Source organism: Nelumbo nucifera, chromosome 2 (assembly GCF_055504915.1).
Source record: "Nelumbo nucifera cultivar China Antique chromosome 2, China Antique-T2T, whole genome shotgun sequence".
Taxonomy (NCBI): domain Eukaryota; kingdom Viridiplantae; phylum Streptophyta; class Magnoliopsida; order Proteales; family Nelumbonaceae; genus Nelumbo; species Nelumbo nucifera.
Window position 1 is genome coordinate 99293597 of NC_142650.1, and position 21783 is coordinate 99315379.

The window sequence follows — 21783 nt, forward strand, 5'->3', positions numbered from 1 at the left end:
GAACATTGCAAGAAACCTAAGCATACTAAAGACACCTGTTGGAAGCTGCACCCTCATCTAGTTCTAGCAAAACTCAGGAACAAAAGGGGTAATGCTCATCGGGCACAAAAGGCACACCTCTAGACACCCTAGCTGCTCTTTGGGCTGCCTTGACTCAGTTGGAAAAGGAAGTTGGTAATTCAGCTCAATCATCTCAGGCGCCATCAGCTCCTCTCACGTCAACTTTTCTTGCTCATTAAGATACTCGGGCCTCAGCTTATCATGCTTCAGCTCCAAGTAACATTGAACATTGTTGGGTAATAGACTTAGGTGCATCTGACCATATGATTGGCTTTGCCATCACTATTCACTATCTATCACTTGTCTTCTGGTAGAGATAAAGTGTCCACTGCTAATGGTCCCTTGTTCCCCATTTCTGGCAAGGGAGACATCAAGTTATCTAATACCATTTCCTTATCTTCAGTTTTGCATCTTCCTAAGCTTAATACTAACTTGCTTTCAGTCAGTAGTATTACAAAATACCAGAATTGTTTAGTAACTTTTTTTCCTGACTGATGTGTTTTTCAGCACTTGGAGACAAGGAAGGTGATTGGGACTGGCCGTGAAACAAATGAGATCTATTTGCTTGGAGAGAGTTCTCATTTGGGAAGATAGTGAAGATAGGAAGTCTTTTGTTTCTTAGTCTGTTAGTCAGGTTATGCTTTGGCATAATCGGTTGGGTCATTTATCTTTTTGGTCTTTGAAGAGTTTGTTTCCTAATTTATTTGAGTCTGTTCAGATGTCTAGTTTGAGATGTGAGAGTTGTGAGCTTGCAAAGCATTGTAGAACATTTTATTCATTGAGTAATAAAAGAAGTAGTAATCCTTTTGATATTGTGCATACCGATGCTTGGGGCCCTTATCACATCACTACTATGGGGGGATACAGATATTTCTTGTTATTTGTTGACGACTATACCTGTTTTTCTTGGGTTTACCTTATGCGTTATCGAGATGAGGTTTCTGCTTTGACCCAGATCTTTCATCAAATGATTTTAACCCAATTTGGGGTCAAAATCAAAATCTTCAGGTCCGATAATACGAAAGAATACTTTGCCAACCCATTAACCTCTTATTTGCTTGATCATGGGATTATCCACTAGAGTACTTGTCCTCATACATCACAGCAGAATGGGGTTGCTAAGAGGAAGAATATGCACATATTGGAGGTGGGCAGAAGCATCATGTTTAACTCTAATGTGCCTTTTCGTTTCTGGGGAGATGCTATTCTTGCAGCAGTGTATGTCATCAACCGAGTTCCTTCACGGGTTCTTGACATGAAGCCACCATTTACCCTTCTATACCCTGATAAGGAATTGTTTACTGTTCCCCTTAAAACCTTTGGTTGTACTTGCTTTGTTCAGATTCTTGGACCTCATTGTTCCAAATTTGATTCTAAGGCCTCCAAATGTATTTTTCTCGGTTACGCACAAACTCAAAAGGGATATTGGTACTATGAACTCACTTCTGGGAGGAGATTTGTCTCTATGGATGTTACTTTCTTTGAGGATGTACCCTATTATCCTAGGGTTTCTCCTCAGGGGGAGAGTAGTGAGTGTGGGGTTAACTCATCAGAAGTTCCTTTACTTGTTCCATTGAGTGATGAGGGATGTAATGGGGAGGGTTGTCAGAGGTGCCGGGATTTAAGAGTCTATCACAGGCAGTGGAGGTAGGTTGATTTCGATCATCAGCTGTCCAGGCCAGCCCTAGTTCCTTTTGCTGATCCAGATCTAGGTTCCATTGAGATACCTTCCACTGTTGAGTCCTTACCTCCTTTGGATGACCTTGACCTCCCCATTGCAGTTCGTAAAGGCAAACGACGTTGCACCACATCCACAACCCACTACATTTTTCAGTTCTTGTCCTATGATCACCTGCCCCCCTCTTACAGGTCCTTTCTCACATCCATTGTTAATATTCCTATCCCTAGAACAGTGTAGGAAGCCTTGTCAGTTCTTGAGTGGAAAGATGCGATGAAGGTTGAAATGGATGCTCTTTTGAGGAATAATATTTGGGAGTTAGTTGACTAGCCTAAAGGGAAGAAACCAGTTGGATGTAGATGGGTGTTTACTGTGAAACATAATGCTGATGTTTCCATTGAAAGGTATAAGGCCCGGTTAGTTGTAAAAGGATTTACTCAGACTTAAGGTATAGGCTACTTGGAGACTTTTGCTCCAGTAGCAAAGATGACCACTATTAGAGTTTTATTATCCCTTGCAGCCAGTTACTCTTGGATCTTGTTCCAGATGGATGTTAAAAATGCCTTCCTCAATGGAGACTTGCAGAAGAAGTCTACATGCAGTTGCCTCATGGATTTTATGATGCAGAAACAGAAAAGAAGGTTTGCCGGTTGAATAAAGCCTTGTATGGATTAAACAGTCCCCTAGAACTTGGTTTGATAGATTCAAACAAGCCCTTGAAAAATTTGGCTATATTACAGGCCTAGTTAGACCATACATTGTTCATTAAGAGAGTGGACTCTTCCTTGACCTTGCTTGCTATATATGTGGATGATATTGTAGTGACAGGGAATGATAACAATGAGATTGCGTCTCTCAAACAATTCCTTCATCAAGAGTTTGAGGTGAAAGATATGGGAGAGCTACGATACTTCTTGGGTATTAAGGTAGCTAGGTCTAAACATGGGATTTTTGTTTCTCAAAGAAAGTATGTTCTAGATCTGTTGGAAGAAACTAGAAAGTTGGGTGTTAAGCCTGTAGACACACCTATTGAACAAAATCACAAGATTAGTGCAGAGGGTGGAGAGCCACTCGAAGATAAAGCTATGTTCCAACAGTTAGTTGGAAAACTCCTCTATCTTTGTTTCATACGACCGGACATCAGTTATGTAGTCAGTCAGTATATGCACTCTCCTAGAACTACTCACCTACTTGCAGTTGAGAGGATATTAACATATTTGAAGAGGTGTCCAGGTAGAGGTATACTATTCAAGAATAATAATCACATGAAGATAGAGGTTTACACAGATGCTGATTGGGTTGTGAGTGTTGATGATAGAAGGTCTATCTGAAGGGATGGGAGATCCATCATATGGATGGATGAACCATGCAGGGAGGCTGGGATAATTACTCTTATTAAGGCCACACTTGCTAATTTACGTATATTTTTCCTGTCGGTGTTTAAAATCCCAGTGAAGGTTGCTAATAGATTGGAGAAGTTAATGAGAGATTTCCTATGGGAACCGAGAGAGGAAAAGAGGGATCATAGAGTTAGCTGGGAGATAGTTTGTAGGAGTAAGGCTTGTGGTGGTTTGGGGCTTGGGAATATTAGGAGAAGGAATATGACTTTGTTGGGAAAGTGGTTGTGGAGATTCCCCTTGGAGAAGGAGAAGCTATTGGCTAGAATAGTGGCAAGTATTCATGGGCTGGAGCATAATGGATGGGACGCTGGAATCAGAGCTAGGACCACAAGCAATTCTCCTTGGAAATCCATTCATGACCTGCTACCAGTTTTCTCCCCTAATATCAAGTATGATTTGAATTCCGGTAACTCCATAAAATTATGGGAACAAACCTAGGTGGGGAGTGCCCCTCTAAAGGATCAGTTTCCTTCTTTGTTTGCTCTTTCTGATCTGAAAAATGAGCCAATCTCGTCTTTTACCACCCCGTCCTCTTCCACTTTTGGGATTGGGTGGAACTTGGGTCTAAGAAGGGATTTGAGGGACTCAGACTTTTGACAATATTTTGAGCCTTATTGCAATTCTTGATAACGTTGTCTTAGACCCCATTAGGGCGAATTCTAGAATTTGGACACCTTCTCCCAATGGCATTTTTTCTTGTGCTTTTTTCTTCAAAGTCTTAAGTCAGTCCACCAGTCCTACCTTCCCTCATTTTCTTGTTCATGAGGTTTGGTGCAGAGCAATACCTCCTAGGGTTGGTAGTTTTTGTTGGGAAGCCTATCTGGAAAGAATCAACACTGGTGATCTACTCCAAAAGAAGAGACCCAATACTTGTTTGTCACCTCAGTGGTGTGTTCTTTGTAAAGCGGATGGGGAGACTGGTTTTCACTTACTGGTGTCTTGCCATTTTGCGAGGTCAATTTGGGAATGGGCTTTGTCCCTATTTGGATGTAGTTGGAATACCCCATCAGACTTGCAAGGCCTTTTTTTCCCCTTCTTTTTTTTAGGTGGCGGATAAAAAGGGGACAGACAATGTGGAGAGGACTAAGGGCTGTAGTATGTTGGACACTTTGGGAAGAAAGAAACTCTAGGATATTCTCAGAAGCTCAGAGAGGAGCAGCAGATTTGAGGGCTATCATTCATATTAGGGTGGTACAGTGGCTGAAATCTTTGGAGCTTCTCACAAATTACACTGTGGATGACATGTTGAGGAAGTGGGGTGAAATTGCAAATTGCACGTAGACTAAGTCAGTAATGAGTGTGGCTTGGACCCCTCCACCTAGTGGATTTGTGAAACTAAACTTTGATGGGTGTAGCAGGGGAAATCCAGGACAATTGGGGATTGGGGGTGTTTTTAGGGATGAAAATGGGGTCATTAATGCTATGTTCTCAGGCCCAATTGAAGTGGGTGACTTCCTTAGAGCTGAGATCTTTGCAGTTATGGAAGGAGTACAGAAAGCTAAGGAGTTGAACATCAGGAAACTCTTAATTGAAGGGGATTCAAAGGTGGTGATAGGGTGGCTGATTAAAGATCACAATGGCTTATTGAAGTACAATAATGAGAGGAGGAAATTCAAGTGGCTGGTGCGGGAGATGGAAGTTAAGATACTTTGGGTTAAAAGATCGGCTATTCCCTAGCTGATGGTTTAGCTAAACAAGGGGCAGAAAGGGATTCACTTTTTTGGGCTAAGCTGTAACTATAGTGTGTTTTCTTTCTTTTCTTTTCTTTTCTTGAGGTTCTTTGTTGCTCTTGGAAGATAAGCGTGTTTGTCTTCCTATTGTAAATCTTCTTTTGCTGAGTTAATGAAAGTGTTATTGATAAAAAAAAAAAAATGCAAGGTGGTTGGGCGAAATTTCAAAAATTTCTTTCTCCCATCCGGGAATCCTATTCCCTGATTTAGAAAAATTGCATTTTTCAAGGATCGTTCTTGAAACAAACCGGACAAATCTGAAACCAAAAGGAAATAAGTAGGGATATACCTGATACGGAATGGCAATAACTCCCAAGGTAGGTGTTTACACTCAAAGAGGTTACCAAATCTGCCTCCACTGAAGATGACACAGCGAATGCTGAGGCAGGATCAACAAGAAGGGTTCTTCAACAAGAACCTGTGATTCTTCACCAAGAATCGTGTAGGGTTGTGTGAGCACGACTTTAGATTGTTTCTTCACCAAGAAACAATATCAAGAACAGTTCTTGATCACTCAAAGAGGTGGAGATCGAACTGGGTAGGGCGGCAAGAGCAGAGGGAGAACAGGATTGCAGAAAAGATTTTTTTTTGTAGAATTCGCCCCCTATTTATAACATTCTTTGGATCAGCTTCCTAATCCAATTAAGAATGAGTTTCTTGATCCAAATCTAATATTTGGATATGGACTCTCAAGTGGATAAGACTTATCTTATCCAACTGTTAATCCTAATCAGATCATAATCCCAATTTCGCCCATTTAATTAAAACACTTAAGCCTAGTTCGAAATGGGCCTTAGGTCCATTAAATCACATTGCTCACTTTACCCTTAAATGCTGGCTAGTTTGGCTCTCTTTGTATGGCGTGGGACCCTAGCATTGATCTACACATCAGCCACATGAGTTCAGCCCAACCTTTGTTACAAGGCCTGGCCGAATTCACTGCAGAACACAGTAAACCCCTGAGTCCATCAGTATGGGCTCTCAAAAGGCCCAACATTTACACTAAATAGTCCTTGGGTCCAGCCATCTTGTGAAGGCCCAAGGACTGTGGGCAGATGCAAGATTAGCCCATCAGGTATAACCCTCAATGGTCACCGAGGGAGAGGTCCTCTCTTGTCGGCAGATGTTATTACCCTCCCCCTCTCTTTTTTCTGAAATTCTCTTCGTCTACTTCTTCTCTTCTTCTCCTCTCTTCTCCTCTTCAAATTTTGCATCTGTTTCTTTTTAAATTCAAGACTAATTGTAGTCTTGATTGGCTACTGTATATAATGAAATATTTTGGGTGTGAACAGTAGCACCCTATTCTCTCCCGTAACCCTTCTTCTTCTTCTTCTTCCTACACTTGACAACTGTTAGCATCAAGGAGAAACTTGCTAATGTGTTTACAAAAGCTATGAATACCCTATGCTATAATGAATTATTTAACATGTTGGGAATGATTGACATTTATGATCCAACTTCAAGGGAAGTGTTGTAATTCTGTTAAGTATTAGCTGCAGGGGTATTTATGTTATTTTACCTATTATTAAGTCATTCTATTATAATAATAAAGTAGGCGATTGCCAGGCCCACTTATGATTCTCTCCAACTCGTCTCTTTTCTCTCATCTCCTTCTTCACCCCTCAAAAGTTTGCACTGATCAACTTTTCATTCAATACAAAATTTATCATCTTCAAATTATATTTACATTCATGAAATGTAAAATTATATTTATCATCTTCAAAGCCTAGTGCTGAATTCATTAAAAAATGTAGGGCTGAAAAGCGTGCCAAGTGAGAATGTAGTCTGCAAGTGGCCACAATGTAAAAATTGCCAATGATTTAGGTGCATATCCATAGGGGGTGTAAACTGAGCAAATTCGAATTGAATATGACTACATTCAAATTCGATTCTGAATAAACACATGGCTATTCAAATTTGATTTGATATTCGGTGGAGCTTTAAAACGATAAACCAAATTCGAGTTTGTCTTAACCATCGAATATTGAATTCAATTCGAATTCGGAAAACTATGATAAAGTCTAGGGTTTGGGATTCAAATCAGACTAAAACTTACCTCTATGTCATCAAGAGATTCTTCACTTCTCTCACTAGACACAAACTTTATGCTTCTCTAGTGAAAGGTTTAGAGCATGCTAACGTTAATGAAGCTCTCAGATACGCAAGCAAGATTTGAAGTGGGTTAGAGGAAGGGAGAGAAAACTTAGTCCTTTGCTATCTCACTTTGTGGCATCACCAAGGATGGAAGACACGTTGGGATCAATAGGGAGATGAAAGCCACAAAAGATGTGACATCTAGCGAGAACAAATGTCATGACTTGGGATCAATGGAAAGGAATAATGCAGTTCCATCAAGCATTTAAAGCTTCAGTCAGCTTTAAGGTGGATGATGGGTCAAGGATAAGATTTTGGGAGGACGAGTGGTGTGAAGCAGGGAAGCTTTGTGAGGTGTGCCCGAAGCTTTACAAGTTGACTGAGCATCAAGTCAATGTTCACTAATGCTTTGAACTGAGGGGAGATCAGGTTGTTTGGTGCCCCAAGTTTAGAAGACCTTTGCTGGACCAGGAGATAGAAGAATGTGTTCTAGTTGTTGGAAAAGCTTCAGAAAATTGAAGTCTCACCCTCTTTGAGGGATGGGATGTGTAAAGAGTGTAGGAATAGGGTGTTTTCTGTGAAGTCTTTCTACTTGGCGCTTGTGAAGGATCAGCTGAGCTCAGATCAAGTGGAGGGGGTTTGGGGAATTTTGTTCCACCTAGAGTGGAAGCTTACACTTAGTTGCTTTGGACAGCATACTAACTGCTGACCATCTAAAAGGTAGAGGAATCTTGCATGGAAAATATGTGTATTATGATGTTCAGATGAAGAAACTGTTTCCCACCTGTTCTACACTTGCAAGATTGCAAATATTATCTGGAGATTCTACTCGTTTTTTGGGGAAAGAGTATTTCAGCCAAGTTCAACAGCAGAAATTTTTTCTTCCTGGCCAAGCTTTAGAGGGAGCAGGAAAGCAGGGTTAGTTTGGAGCTGCATTCCCTTTGCAGTATGCTGGGTTCCTATGGAATGAAAGAAACAGAAGACTTATTGAAGACAAATCATAAAACACTGAAACACTAGTGACTCTGGTTGGGAAACTAGTAGCGGATTGGGTTTGGGTGCTACCAGATTTTGATCAGTAAATCAGAGATGGGGGGGGGGGGATTTTTGGAATGTTCTTGAAATTCAGTTGTGGTAATTTGGATCAGTTTTTGTTCATAATTAGCGTTTGTTTTGATGTTTTTAGTGAGGTGCTAACTTGTCACCTATTGGATTGTAACTCTCTTTTTTGATTAAATGAATTTTCACTTACTCTTAAAAGAAAAAAGACTTGGCTGAAATAGTTGATAGCAAACCGGGTTTAGACAAAGAAAACAGCAAGGAAAAAAAATAAAAGAGAAGAGAAGAATGAGAAAGAACATAGAAGAAAAAGAGAGAAAGGGAAGCAGTGTATATTGGATCTGCCGCCCCACTCGTTACTATTTATATGATCAATTAAAAAAGTAAGACAATGACTGTTATACCCCTGCCGCCTATAAGATAAAAGAAAATAACAAAACAACAATAAAGAACAAATAAGAACCACATGGGACCACACTCAAATAACAGATTTAAGACTGATCTACTGTATCTATTGTATTTATACACTCCCCCCACTAGTTGGGAATAGATATTGTGCATTCCCAACTAGTGTAAATCTGTTTCCAGATTGACTTTAGTAATTGCTTTGGTGAAGAGATCAGCTAGCTACATGTCAGAGGTAGTATATGGTAAACACACTTCCTGAGTGGCAACTCTCTCCCTAATAAAATGTTGAGCCACTTCAATATGTTTTGTTCTATCCTACTGTATTGGGTTGTGGGCAATGTTAATGGCAGCCTGGTTTTGTCACAATACAACATCAAGGGCTTTTTATACTCAACACTTAACTCTTCAAGAAGGGATCACAACCATAACACCTCAGCCACTCCGTGAGCCATAGACCTATACTCTACTTCAGCATTGGAACGAGCAACAACGTTCTATTTCTTACTCCTCCAAGATACAAGGTTCCCACCAACAAAAGCATAATACCTTCAAGTGGATCTTCTATCATCAACACATCTGGCCCAATCAGCATCAGTGTACACTTCTATTTTAATATGACCGTTGCACTTAAACAGTATATCTTGGCTTGGACATCTCTTCAAGTAGGCAATAATTCTCTTTTCTGCAAGAAGGTGGGTGGTTCGGGGAGAATGCATGTATTGACTAACAACATTGACTGTGTAGGAAATATCAAGGCGTGCCAGGCAAAGATATAGAATTTTCTAACAAGGCATTGATACATGGTCTTCTCTTCAAGAAGCTCACCACACTAATTTTTTGATTTAACTCAATTTGTGTATCTGTAGTTTTAACTCCAAGTTTTCTAGTTTCCTCTAGGAGATCAAGGACATACTTTCTTTGGGAAATAAAAATGCCATGCTTGGATTGAGCCACCTCAATTCCTAGAAAATACCACAATTCACCCAAATTTTTCACCTCAAACTCCTTATTGAGGAGCTCCTTAAGGGAATCAGTCTCACCAGTATTGTTGCCTATCACTACAATGCCATCTACGTATACAACAAGGAGAGTCAAAGAATACTCATTCTTAATAGATAGAGTGTGATTTGACAAGGCCTATACATAACCAAATCTGTCCAAGGTAAGTCTAAATCTATCAAACCATGCCTTGAGAGATTGTTTTAGACCATATAAGGTTTTCTTCAACTTGCAGACATTTCCTGTATTTGTATCATAAAATCTAGGTGGCAACTCCATATAAACCTCCTGTAGGTCACCATTAAGAAAAGCATTCTTGATGTCCATTTGAAATAATGGCCATGAGAAATTAGCGGCAAGGGGAAATAACACTATGATAGTATTCATCTTGGCATAGTTTTATTAAGGCATCGCCTAGGTGATCTTGGAGCCTTGCCTCACCTAATCGCCAAGCAGTTTTGTACATTGTGTTATAAAATATTTTTATATCTTAGTTTTTTGAGATTAAAATTATAAAAAAGATTATTAAACTAAAATATTCATTTTGTGCGCTTATATACTAATTTCTTTTTATTATTTTTCTTATTTGTTATGATTTAATCAATTCAAACATTGTTAAATGTTGTGTTTAACCCTCAAAGACTTCAAAAACATTTGAACTTCTTGATTTCATTTTTGGAGCACCAGTCAGCATTCTGGGGGTTATTCAGCCAGCCCACCACTACCTTGTAGTCCCCTTCAATAATCAAATGCTCCACCGCCATCTGGTTTTATAAAAGAATCCCTTGTACAGCGGCTAGTAATTCCCTTAGCTGTTTACCAAAAAGGTAATTACTGCTAATATGAGTGAGGCTGCATGGAATTACACAACCCAGTCATCACTAAGTAATTCTCCTGAACCCATTTGGCATGTGAGGGATCTCCCTTGGCTGGTTTCATACTATCACCAGTCAAATACCCTGATTTTCCCCTTCCTCCAATGGCCATCATGGCTGACTGAGCTCACTCTAAATAGTTTGATCCATCAAACTTGATGATAGTAATCTGAAAAGGATTACCATCTACCACACTAACAGCCCATAAAGCTTTCTCCATGAGACTTAGACTCATTTCCAGTAGCTTCCATGCTGTACACAACTGCGAAACTTCAATAAGGGTCCAATTCTCTTCTTCCTCAGGTGGAACTGTCTTCCCCAGGAGCAGTGCACCAACTAACAGAGATGTAACAGTCCCTAACTTCTTAGATACTCAAAGAAAGGTCTAGCCTAGAAAAGACTGAGCTGTTTAACATTTAGTGACAGCATTGGAGAAAGCAGAGAAAAGTGAAGTGCTCCCTCCAGAGGCTTCCAAACACTTTCTTCTGCTGTCTATCTCTAAGAGAGGATAATAATTAGTCAAAAAGCCTTAAGCGCCACCTCCAACCTAAGTTTCAACCACAAGTCTTTAATCTGGTCTGCTGTCTCTGATTCTTCCTGGTCACTGGGCAATGTCCAAAGCTGAAACTTTGGGCAGCAGCTACAAACTCCAATAACCTCCAAGAAACTAGAACTTCCATCCCTAAGATTGTCCTATATAGGCAGCTGGATCAAGCCCACATGAGAGCACCGTTCAGTCCTAAACAGTGCTCTGATACCAACTTGGCTGAAATAGTTGATAGCAGACCAGGTTTAGACAAAAAATAAAAGAGAAGAGGAGGCAGAAGAGAAGAATGAGAGAGAATAGAAAAGAAAAAGAAAGGGAAGCAGAGTATATTGGACCTGCCTCCCCACTCATTACTATTTATATGTGCAATTAAAAAAGCAGGATACAATGATTTATGCCCCTGCTTCCTATAAGATAAAAGCAAATAACAAAATGGCAATAAAAAACAAATAAGAACCATCTAGGACCATACTCAAATAACAGATTGAAGACTGATTTACTGTATCTATTGTATCTCTACATGATGAAATAGGAAGGAGGGGGGGGATCATTGACCGAGGGAGGAAAAAGGAGAGTACAGGGAGAGAGATCCACCCCTCTTTTGTCCAAAAGGTATAAGGGCCAACCATTGGATCATTATAGGAAAAGTTTCAGTATGAACAGTTATTATGACAAATTAACATAAAAAACAGAGAAGGATGACAGCTTTTATGATGACAATATATTGTATTATGACAAATCAGCCGGTTGGATATCTAACGAGTCAAACCAAGTCATGTTTGAATTCAACTTGATTAGTTAATCAGTATGTTTTTTATATCCAAATTTTTGTGATCAAAATATTTGAATTATCTGAATTCGATTCCATTATGCCAAATCTTGAATTGGAATTCAGATTTTCGGATACCATTTACACCCATACATTGGGTAATGGCCCTTAGCAACATAAGACAATGGTCCTTTCAACATTCATGAAATGTAAAAAAAAAAAGAACATGTAAAATTAGAGTATTAATTTTTGTTTATTTATTTTGGTTCATTTAACTGGGGTGTAACTTGTATTTGTCACTTTTCTTTATTTTCTTTTCCTTATCTTTATTTCTCAGTGATGCATTGTATAAGAACCATTTTTAAATTTATTTTGACAGGTTATAAATGAAGGACAGGGCTGGGAGTCACCAAGGGAACCTTATGAAGTAAAAGCTCGGTACATTGTTTCTCTGCCTTTCCCCTATTCCTTCCTGCTTTAGGTTGCTTAGAAAATACATACTGCAATAAAATTGTTATAGGATTTTTTCTAATATTTTTTTGAGATTCTATGCTTTGAATAATTATTTCCAGGATTTCTGCAAAAACACTTGACGGGAAATTGATTCTTTCATATATGGAAGGAGAACCATTTTCATTCACTTTTGGAAAAGCTGAGGTTGGTAAACCATGAATGCATACCTATGCATCTTTGGTATATTTCATGTAACCATAAGAATGAAGTACTACTGGTGTATAATCTGCATTTTACTCTTTCTGTTCTTGCTGAGTTCATTGACATGGGTGATTTCCCAAAAACAAAGAGATTGTAGTTCCATTATTCTTTTCATTTATTCAAGCTTTCTTTTCTTGATCTACTTTTTTTTTTCTGTTTTCTGCTTTTACTTTCTGTATGGGCTGAAACGCTGACACACTTTGGCCTACCAATTTTTTTACAAGTCCTTAGAATTATCAATTTCAAATGTCTTAAATCTCTAGAATACTAGTTTTCTTTTTTTCCTGGGATGATGTTTGATATTTCCTAAATTTAACTTAGGTACCCAAAGGGCTTGAGATGGGAATAGGAACAATGGCTCGGGCAGAAAAGGCAATTTTATATGTTACAAAGCCATACTTAACTCAATCTTCTTTCATGCTGGAAGTAGATGGCCTTGAAGAAGTCGAATTTGAAGTGGAGTTAGTTTACTTTATTCAGGTACTCTTAGCGTTTTTTGTGAACCAGAATTGTTTTTCATGAATTGCCATTTTGTTCTACTAGTTTAGTTGTATCTACAGTATGTTGCTGCCTGACAAAGTTGTCTGAAAGAGAAAGTTCCACTTGCATTTGTATTCCTTGCAAACCCATAAAAAAGATAATGCAAGTTTTGTACTGAATTGTTATGCAAGCATATCAATAATTGCTTACTGGCCCGTTCTCTCTCTCTGCTGTATAAGGACCATTACCCAATGTTGTGTCCAGCTATCTGGGGTCTTGGGATGGGTGGACTTGATACGGACCTAACTTCTGACATTTTTTTCCCAACAAAGTAGTTGCTATCAGATTCAAATCTGCATTCTCATGCTTGTCAGCCTGAGATTTTACAATTCCACCAAGCAATGGTCCCTTCTCTGGGTTAAAAATGAAGGTTTATTATATTAGATGAGTATAAAACTGTATTACTAAATGTTGGACTTTCTTGGATCTGAGTCCCCAGGACCTGTAGTTTCTGTTTTGGGTCTCCAAGACTTGCCTTGTGTTGGATATTAAGGACATCAGGACCTATTGTTGAAGCATATTACCAAAAATAGCATGATCTTTTGACTCTTAACTGTATGATACTTTCACATGATTTTTACAGCTTTTTATGATTTCTAACTTCTCTTGGACATCTAGATATTTGCAGAAAAAAATCACACATTTAGTATCATATCTTTAGATAATTTTACCCCAACTAATGTTCATGGTTATAACCATTGAATGGTGGGTCTTGAACACTTGATCATCCAAGTGTTGGACACATGGCATAGTAATTGGCCTTTAGAGCCTGTTATGAATCATTGTCTCCAGAGTCCAGGCTCAAGCTTTTTCCTATTTATACATTATTGTTATCAATGTGGTGAGATGATGACTAGTCATTTTGGCCTCTCTATTAGTTTGTACAAACAATGTGCTCTAAATTTAAGACATAGAAGCAATCTTATAAATAAGATAATATAGACTACTATATGCAATAAAAGAATAATATTCAACATTTAGCTTAGAGTATTTTCTCTGCAAACATAGCAAAGGAAGTTAGGCTGGATAGGCTAAGATAGGGAGTTAAAGTGTTTGTTTCTAAAGAAAGAGTGTAATCTTGACTATGTGATGAGCCCCTTGTTTCTAGAAACTGCATCCCTGCATACCACTGATTTGGAAAAAAAACTTAAGAACTTCTCCACTTAGCCGACTATGTTCAATCACAAATACTTAAAGAAGCAGCATGCATATAACAAAATGAAAGCATGTACTATATTATACACAAATAAATGAAGTTTTAATTATAACTTTGTGGTTAATTATGTTGACTGCTCAACCTAGTTGTTGAGTCAATGCTTAGTCAGCACAAGCGTCTGCATCATCAGTATTGATCAACTAGTAAAGTGATAGAGTCAGTTTGGCTCTTAATAGTTGTGAAATCCCCATTCGATTCTAGGTTAAAGTAGAGAAGAAGAAGAAGAGAAAGAAGAAGAGAAGAAGAAGGGTTCAACCAGATTAGGAAAAATCAGTCCACCTCTAGCCGACCCACTTGTATTTATCTCCAATAACATAGTTACAAGAAAGACCATATTGTTCCTCATAAGTGATGAGACACATAAACTTAAATAAAATAGACCTTTCACTCTCAAATAGATAAACCCAAATGGCCAAAATACCCTTGATTTGTGTATTCTAACACTCCCCCTCAAGCTGGAGAGTATATGTCATATAGTCCTAGCTTGTCACAAATATAATCTACTCTGCCCCGAGACAATCCCTTTGTAAAGAGATCTGCCCACTGATTTCCTGAGCTCACATGAGATGTGGTTATCACTCCACTTATCACTTTCTCTCTCTCACAAAGTGACAATCGACCTCAATATGTTTGGTTCTCTCATGGAAGACTGGGTTGGAAGAGATGTGAACAACAACTTGGTTATCACAGTATAGTCTCATGGGTTTGTCAACCGAGAACCCCATCTCTTGTAGTAAGTTCTTCGACCATACTAGTTCACATGTGGTATGAGCCATAGCTCTGTACTCAGCTTCTGCACTACTCCTTGCCACCACTATTTGTTTCTTGCTCTTCCAAGTTACAAGATTGCCACCAAGGAAGGTACAATACCCTGTAGTTGATCTCCTGTCTGATATAGAACCAGTCCAATCAACATCTGTATACCCTACTATTTCAAGAGTCCCTCCACTTTGGTATAGCAAACCACGACCTGGAGCACCCTTCAGGTACCTAACAATTCTTAAAACTGCTTCCCAATGAGGAATCCGAGGATGTTGCATAAACTGACTCACCATACTCACAACAAATGATATATCTGGTCGGGTAATAGTCTGATAATTCAACTTTCCCACCAACCTCCTATATCTTCCAGGATCATCAAACTCTTCACTTGCATCAACACTCAACTTGACATTAAGTTCCATAGGATTCTCTGCTGGTTTAACACCTAACAGTCCTGTTTCTTCAAGTAGGTCAAGAACATGTTTTCTTTGACATAAGTTAATTCCATGCCTTGACCTTGCAACTTCTATTCCCAGGAAGTATTTCTTCTTACCCAAATCTTTCGTATTGAAGTGGTCCTGTAGGAATTTCTTCACCCTATCAATCCCATTACTGTCACTCCTAGTTATGACAATATCATCCACATACACCACTAGCAAGATTTTCCCATCTTTTGAGTCATGGCTGAACACAGAATGGTCTACTTGACACTGTTTCATCCCAAATTCTTTCACTACTTCACTGAACCTCCCAAACCATGCGCGTGGAGATTGTTTCAGTCTATAAATTGCCTTTTTGAGTCTACAAACCTTAACATCCTCCCCCCGAGCAACAAACCCTGGCGGTTGCTCCATATACACTTCCTTAATGAGATCACCATGTAGGAAAGCATTTTTGGTGTCCAGTTGCACAAGAGGCCAATCATACATAGCAGCTAATGAAATCAACACTCGAACTGAACCAGTTTTAGCCACAGGAGAAAATGTCTCCATATAGTCCACACCATACAACTAAGAGTAGCCCTTTGCCACTAACCTGGCCTTCAATCGCTCCACACTGCCATGTGGAAGATACTTTACTGTGTAGACCCACTTACACCCAACAACATGCTTACTAGGAGGAAGAGTAGTAAGTTCCCACATGTGATTGTGTTGTAGAGCAGAGAGTTCCTCTTCCATGGCTTGCCGCCACCTTGGGAAGGTAAGGGCTTCCTGGACAGTCTTGGGAATGGAAACAGATGATAGCAATGATATAAAGTTGCGATGAGAAGTAGAAAGGTGAACAGCTGAAACATAGTGTGAACTAGGATGAGAAGTACAAGTGCGTTTACCTTTCCGCAGGGCAATAGGAAGATCAAGGTCTAAGGGAGAAGAAGCAATGACAAGATCTGTCGACGAGGGCTGAATTGGAGGAGGGGCCGGTGCTCTTCTGTGAGTATACACGTGTTTGATTGGTGGCCTCTCAGTAGTAACTGGCGTGGGAGGTGAATCTGCAACTGGAATGGAAACCACGGGAAGGGGATCCGCAACAGGGACAGGAAGAGGAACTACGGAGGAAGGAGAAGAAACCACAATATCCGAGAAAAAAGGAATTGATTCAAAGAAAGTGACATCGGAGCACACAAATGACTTATGGAAGTTAGGGTTATAGCACTTATACCCAAGGAAGATACACTTAGTAGCTCGTGCATCTAACTTGTCTAAACCAGGCCCCAAGTTTTGGAGAAAACAAACACATCCAAAGAATCTTGGGGTGAGAGGAAACGGAGACAAGGTGGGAAACAACACCGAGAACGGGGATTGACTTCCAAGGATGGACATGGGCATCCAATTGATGAGAAAACAAGATGTGAGGATCGCTCCAAAAATGCTTTGGGACATTCATATTAAGCATCAAAGACCGAGCAGTTTCAAGGAGATGTCGATTTTTCCGTTCAGCTACACCGTTCTGTTGTGGGGTGTAGGCACAAGAAGTTTGATGAATTATCCCATGGGGTGTACTCTTTGGCATTATCGGAGCGAATAATTTTAATATGAACACCAAATTGGGTACGTATTTCAGCATAAAACTTTTGAAAATTAGAAAACAATTCACTGCGATCTTTCATAAGATAAATGCATGTCATCCTTGAAAATTCATCAACAAAAATTACAAAATACTTATAGCCATTGTATGACATCACTTTGATCGGACCCCAGACATCAGAATGAACTAAAGAAAAAGGACTCGAGACACGACTATCAACTCTTGGACTAAAAGAGACTCTATGATGTTTCCCAAGCTAACATGACTCACAATCCAAAGATGAAAGATGACTCAAGGAAGGAACCAACAACTTCAGAGCCTTGAGAGAAGGATGACCAAGTCTGCAGTGCCATTGAAGAGGAGTAAGAGACGACTGAAAAGCTATTGGAGGGCCACCATCATCAAGGTAATACAATCCACCTGCCTTATGCCCTCCACCAATCTTCATCCCCGTCTTGAGATCCTGAAACACACAAGAAGATGGATAAAAGGTTATGGAACAATTAAGTGACTTGGTTAATCTACTAACAGACATAAGGTTAAAGGAGAACTTGGGAACATATAAAACAGATGATAAAGACAAGGAGGAGAGATCAACATCACCAACACCACAGATGGGAGATGTAGAACCATTAGCAAGAATAACTGTTTGAGATGTGGAGGACCGAGAAAGAGAAGAAAATACATTAGGAGTCCCAGACATATGGTCCGAGGCTTCGGAGTCAATGATCCAGGGTGAAGGCTTGGAAGCCAAGCAAGCCATACCTGAATGGGCAAGGGTAGCTGTGTTCTGCTGAGATGTCTGAAGGAACTGCTCATATACTGCACGGGGTACACTCATCATCTCCTTCCTAGAAGCACCAGTAGATGTGGAGGAAATCGGGTTAGTTTGCTGACTTTCAGTAATTGTACCACTACCCTTAGTCACAGCATGGTTAGCCCAAGTGTTGGGTGGACCATGTAAATCATAGCAGAAATTAACCGTGTGCCCCTCTAATCCACAGTGTGTACACTTCCTAGGGGCATTACTTCTTCCTTTACCACGACCTCCCCCTGAGTCCCGACCTCCACTCCGGCCACTAGCACGGTTAAACATGGGACCACCACGGTTACCTGGAAGTCCACGACCACCACCACCACCTCTATTTCCACGGCCTCCCCCTCTAGTCACCACAAAACCAGATCTGTCTGAGAGAGAAGAATGCTCTATAGACTTAATAGATGTCCTCCTGAGACGGGCAAAAACTTCTTCAAGTGAGGGAAGAGCAGACCCCCCCAATATTTGTGCACGGACAGGCTCATATTCAGCCTTCAAACCCACTAGAAACCTTGTCACATCAGATTAAAGTACTCTTGGTACAACTGATACACCCTAGTTGTATTGTCTTGTCCGGAGTATAGTTTCTTAGTATGATCCTATATTTCTTTAGCTGTATCTAGGAACATAAAGTTCATGCTAATTTTTTGTTCCATGCTATTCCACAGCCATGTCATTATTTGTGCATCTTCCTGTTCCTAGTCACTAAACCCCGGGGAATCAGAGGAGGGTTTCTCCTCTCTCATATGTTTTACTTTTTTCTTGGCCTTTAAAAACACCTCCATAGATTTTGCCCACGGCACATAATTCTCACCATTCAACTTAATAGACGTCATTTGAACATTTAGGTAATCTGGAGAAATCATAACGCCTATTTTATTGTCATTCCCATCTCCAATCAATGCCATCTTAACTAATTCACCTTCAAATATTCAGCACAACCTTACGCACTTCCACAAAACTTATCTCACTCTCAGCACCACCAACTTCTTCAAATACACATTGCACATCAAATACAAAAGCTGAAATCACTCAGTCATTAAATCAAACACCTGTACTGCACACTGCAGAACCATTCGCACACCAAATACAAGGGCTGAAGTCACTCAGCCATTAAACCAAACACAGAAATCAGTATAAACACCACCACACGACACAAGGTTTCACTTTCAACCATTCAGAATCATCCACACACCATTCAACACAGTACAACCACCACCACACCACTGCTGTCGTGAACTTCAGCAGTCGAAAAACTCTACTTTCAGCACACATATGAAGTATAAACAGAGAAGAACAAGGCTGATATGCATACTAATCACTTCAAACCTCCACAAAAAAATATTTTGAACCAAAACACAGCATTTATAGTCCACTATTTGGGCAAAAAACAGAACTGCTCATACCTATCCACAAACAGCCCTCTTCGTATCACAGAATAGAGGGCACCTAGTACACAACCTCAACGGCCACCACCATTGTAATTGGAGGCATACTCACCTCCAAAACCACAAAACGACCACTCCTTTTTGGCCTCTTTTCGAGCTTCCACTCAGGCTAGAAGAAAATCGAAGAAAGCTGAAATTGTTGGCGGCGAACCCAGGAAGAAGACAAATAGTGAGGAAAGAAAAAAAAAGGGAAAAGAGAACTAGGTTTTATTGCTCTGATACCATATGAAATCCCTATTCGATTCTAGGTTAAAGTAGAGAGGAAGAAGAAGAGAAAGAAGAAGAAGAGAAGAAGGGTTCGGCCAGATTAGGAAAAACCAGTCCACCTCTAGCCGACCCCCTTGTATTTATCTCCAATAACATAGTTACAAGAAAGACCATATTGTCCCTCATAAGTGATGGGACACACAACTTAAACTTAAATAAAATAGACCTTTCACTCTCAAATAGATAAACCCAAATGACCATAATACCCCTGATTTGTGTATTCTAACAATAGTTGACAAGCAACTCAGTCCACCTCTAGCCGACCCCCTTGTATTTATCTCCAATAACGTAGTTACAAGAAAGACCATTGTCCCTCATAAGTGATGAGACACATAACTTAAACTTAAATAAAATAGACCTTTCACTCTCAAATAGATAAACCCAAATGACCAAAATACCCCTGATTTGTGTATTCTAACAATAGTTGACAAGCAACTGTTTCCATCACTTACTAGTTGACAAGCAACTGATTGCATCACTTACTAGTTGACAACTAGTAAGTTAATTTTGGCTTGAAAAAGACAAAGGTTCATCTACATAGAGGCATAAAGTGATATTCATGTTCTAATTTCTATTTTATGTTTTGATAGGTGCGAGACATGCTTGGTGATGGCCGCCTTATAAAACGTCGGATTCGCGATGGGAGAGGTGCCATGTCTTATTTCAATTTAGTAGATAATTGAACATAATATTCATTATTTAGTACTTCAAACTATGCGAATAATAATTTGGATACTTTGAAAGGAAATGCAACTGTATATTATACTTATGACATCCATTAGGTCATAGATCTTGTACTTTAAATAATCTAAAAGATTAATATGCTGCTGCTGTATTCAATGTAAAAAAAAAAGATGAATAGAGAAGGGAGGAAGAGAAAGAAGGTCTCATAAGAGAAGAGAATCAACAGAGTCTATGGTCAGCCCTCTCTATATCTTATATACTTTAGCTTGAAAACATGTAGATTTACAACTCCTATAAAAGAAGGCAATACCAAGAGTAAAAGTCATTTTAACTTCTACACTCCCACTGTGGAGCATTGGGTGTTGTTGAGATTCTGCAGTTTCTTATGATTTTCTTGTTTATAATCATTAAATAGTGTTATTGGGCCCAAGGCCTATTAGTTTATGTTGTTTTTTTGGAGCTGTTTTTATATTATGAACAGTAGCTGCCCTATTAAGTGCATATTAGTCTTTGTAAGCAATCTTTTTTATGAGTATATAAGATAATGAGTGGGGCAGCTAGATCTTTTTATTGGCTTATCCCCATCTCTTCTCTTTCTCTTCTTCTCTTCTCACTAAGAACTCTCTCTTTTTCTCTTCTTTCTCACTGTTATCAAATCAGATTATTGTTTTTTTCTTTTCTACTTGGTATCAGAGCAACTTTCTGGGATTTTTTGAGTCTTCCATCATGCAGCCCTAGATCAGACAACTGTATGGTGAGTTAGATAGCTGATCGAGGGCTTCGAAAGTGCCCAGTGGATTTTTTGGTGGATCTAGAACCCTTTGTGTCAGATCTTGGGTTGACCATTGAAATCAAGAAGAACTGGAGGAGGAAGAGTCCTGATTGTAGTAGGACTCTTTAGTTTTGACCTAGGAAGGGCTGCTCTGGATTTTTTGGATTTCATGGTGATTTCTGAAGAGGGTGGTTCAAATTCTGGAGTTTTCTGATGTCTCTGGAGGGAGCGACAGCCTTTTGTCTTGTTTTACCTACTTCCACAGTGAAAGGAATCTTTGTGGATGAAGGGTTTTGGGTACCAGAAGGGTAGTTGAGGCCTGCAAAGGGGATAAATCTATTTTTTCTCATCTATAGTTGATTTCCTAATCTATTCTGGGAATTATTAAGGGAACTGGAGTTAAATATAAGTCCATAGGTGAAATGAGACTATGTAGAGGAGGTGCTAGTGACCCTTTTGGGGCAAAAACCATATCTAGAGTTAAGTTGGATGGTACAAACTACTTGGAATGGTCCCAATCAGAAAAAATGGCTATTGGTGCTCGTGGAAAATTGGGGTATGGCACTAGTGAAGAAAAAAAGCCTAAGACTAACTCTTCCCAGTGGGTATAGGAGAATTTCATGGTGATGACTTGGTTGTGCAATTCTATGTTACCCCATATAAGCAAGAACATTTTATGAGCTAACACAACTAAGGAGATCTAAGATGGAGTTGCGGAGACTTACTCACAGAATGAGAATGTTGCTAGGGCCTACTAGTTGAAAGGTGATTGCTACTTGCTAAGGAGATAAATCTATTCCAGTTTATTTTTCAACCTTCAAAACCTTATGGTAGGAGATAGATCATTTGGAGACTGTGGTTTAGGAGAGTAGTAAAGATGAAGCTATTTATCAAAAGCCGGTAGAGAAGAATAGAGTGT

General features: G+C 39.5%; 1 protein-coding gene across 3 annotated transcripts in view; it reads left to right on the top strand.

The window, feature by feature from the left end:
* PAS1 (FKBP-type peptidyl-prolyl cis-trans isomerase family protein) overlaps window positions 1-21783 on the top strand; it is a 62710-nt gene that overhangs the window by 14422 nt on the left and 26505 nt on the right. For all 3 annotated transcript variants that reach the window (XM_010271395.3, XM_088897232.1, XM_088897231.1), the window contains exons 8-11: window positions 11999-12057; window positions 12192-12276; window positions 12655-12813; window positions 19999-20056. In XM_010271395.3, the coding sequence (XP_010269697.1) occupies window positions 11999-12057; window positions 12192-12276; window positions 12655-12813; window positions 19999-20056 (361 nt within the window). The remainder of the gene's footprint in view (window positions 1-11998; window positions 12058-12191; window positions 12277-12654; window positions 12814-19998; window positions 20057-21783) is intronic.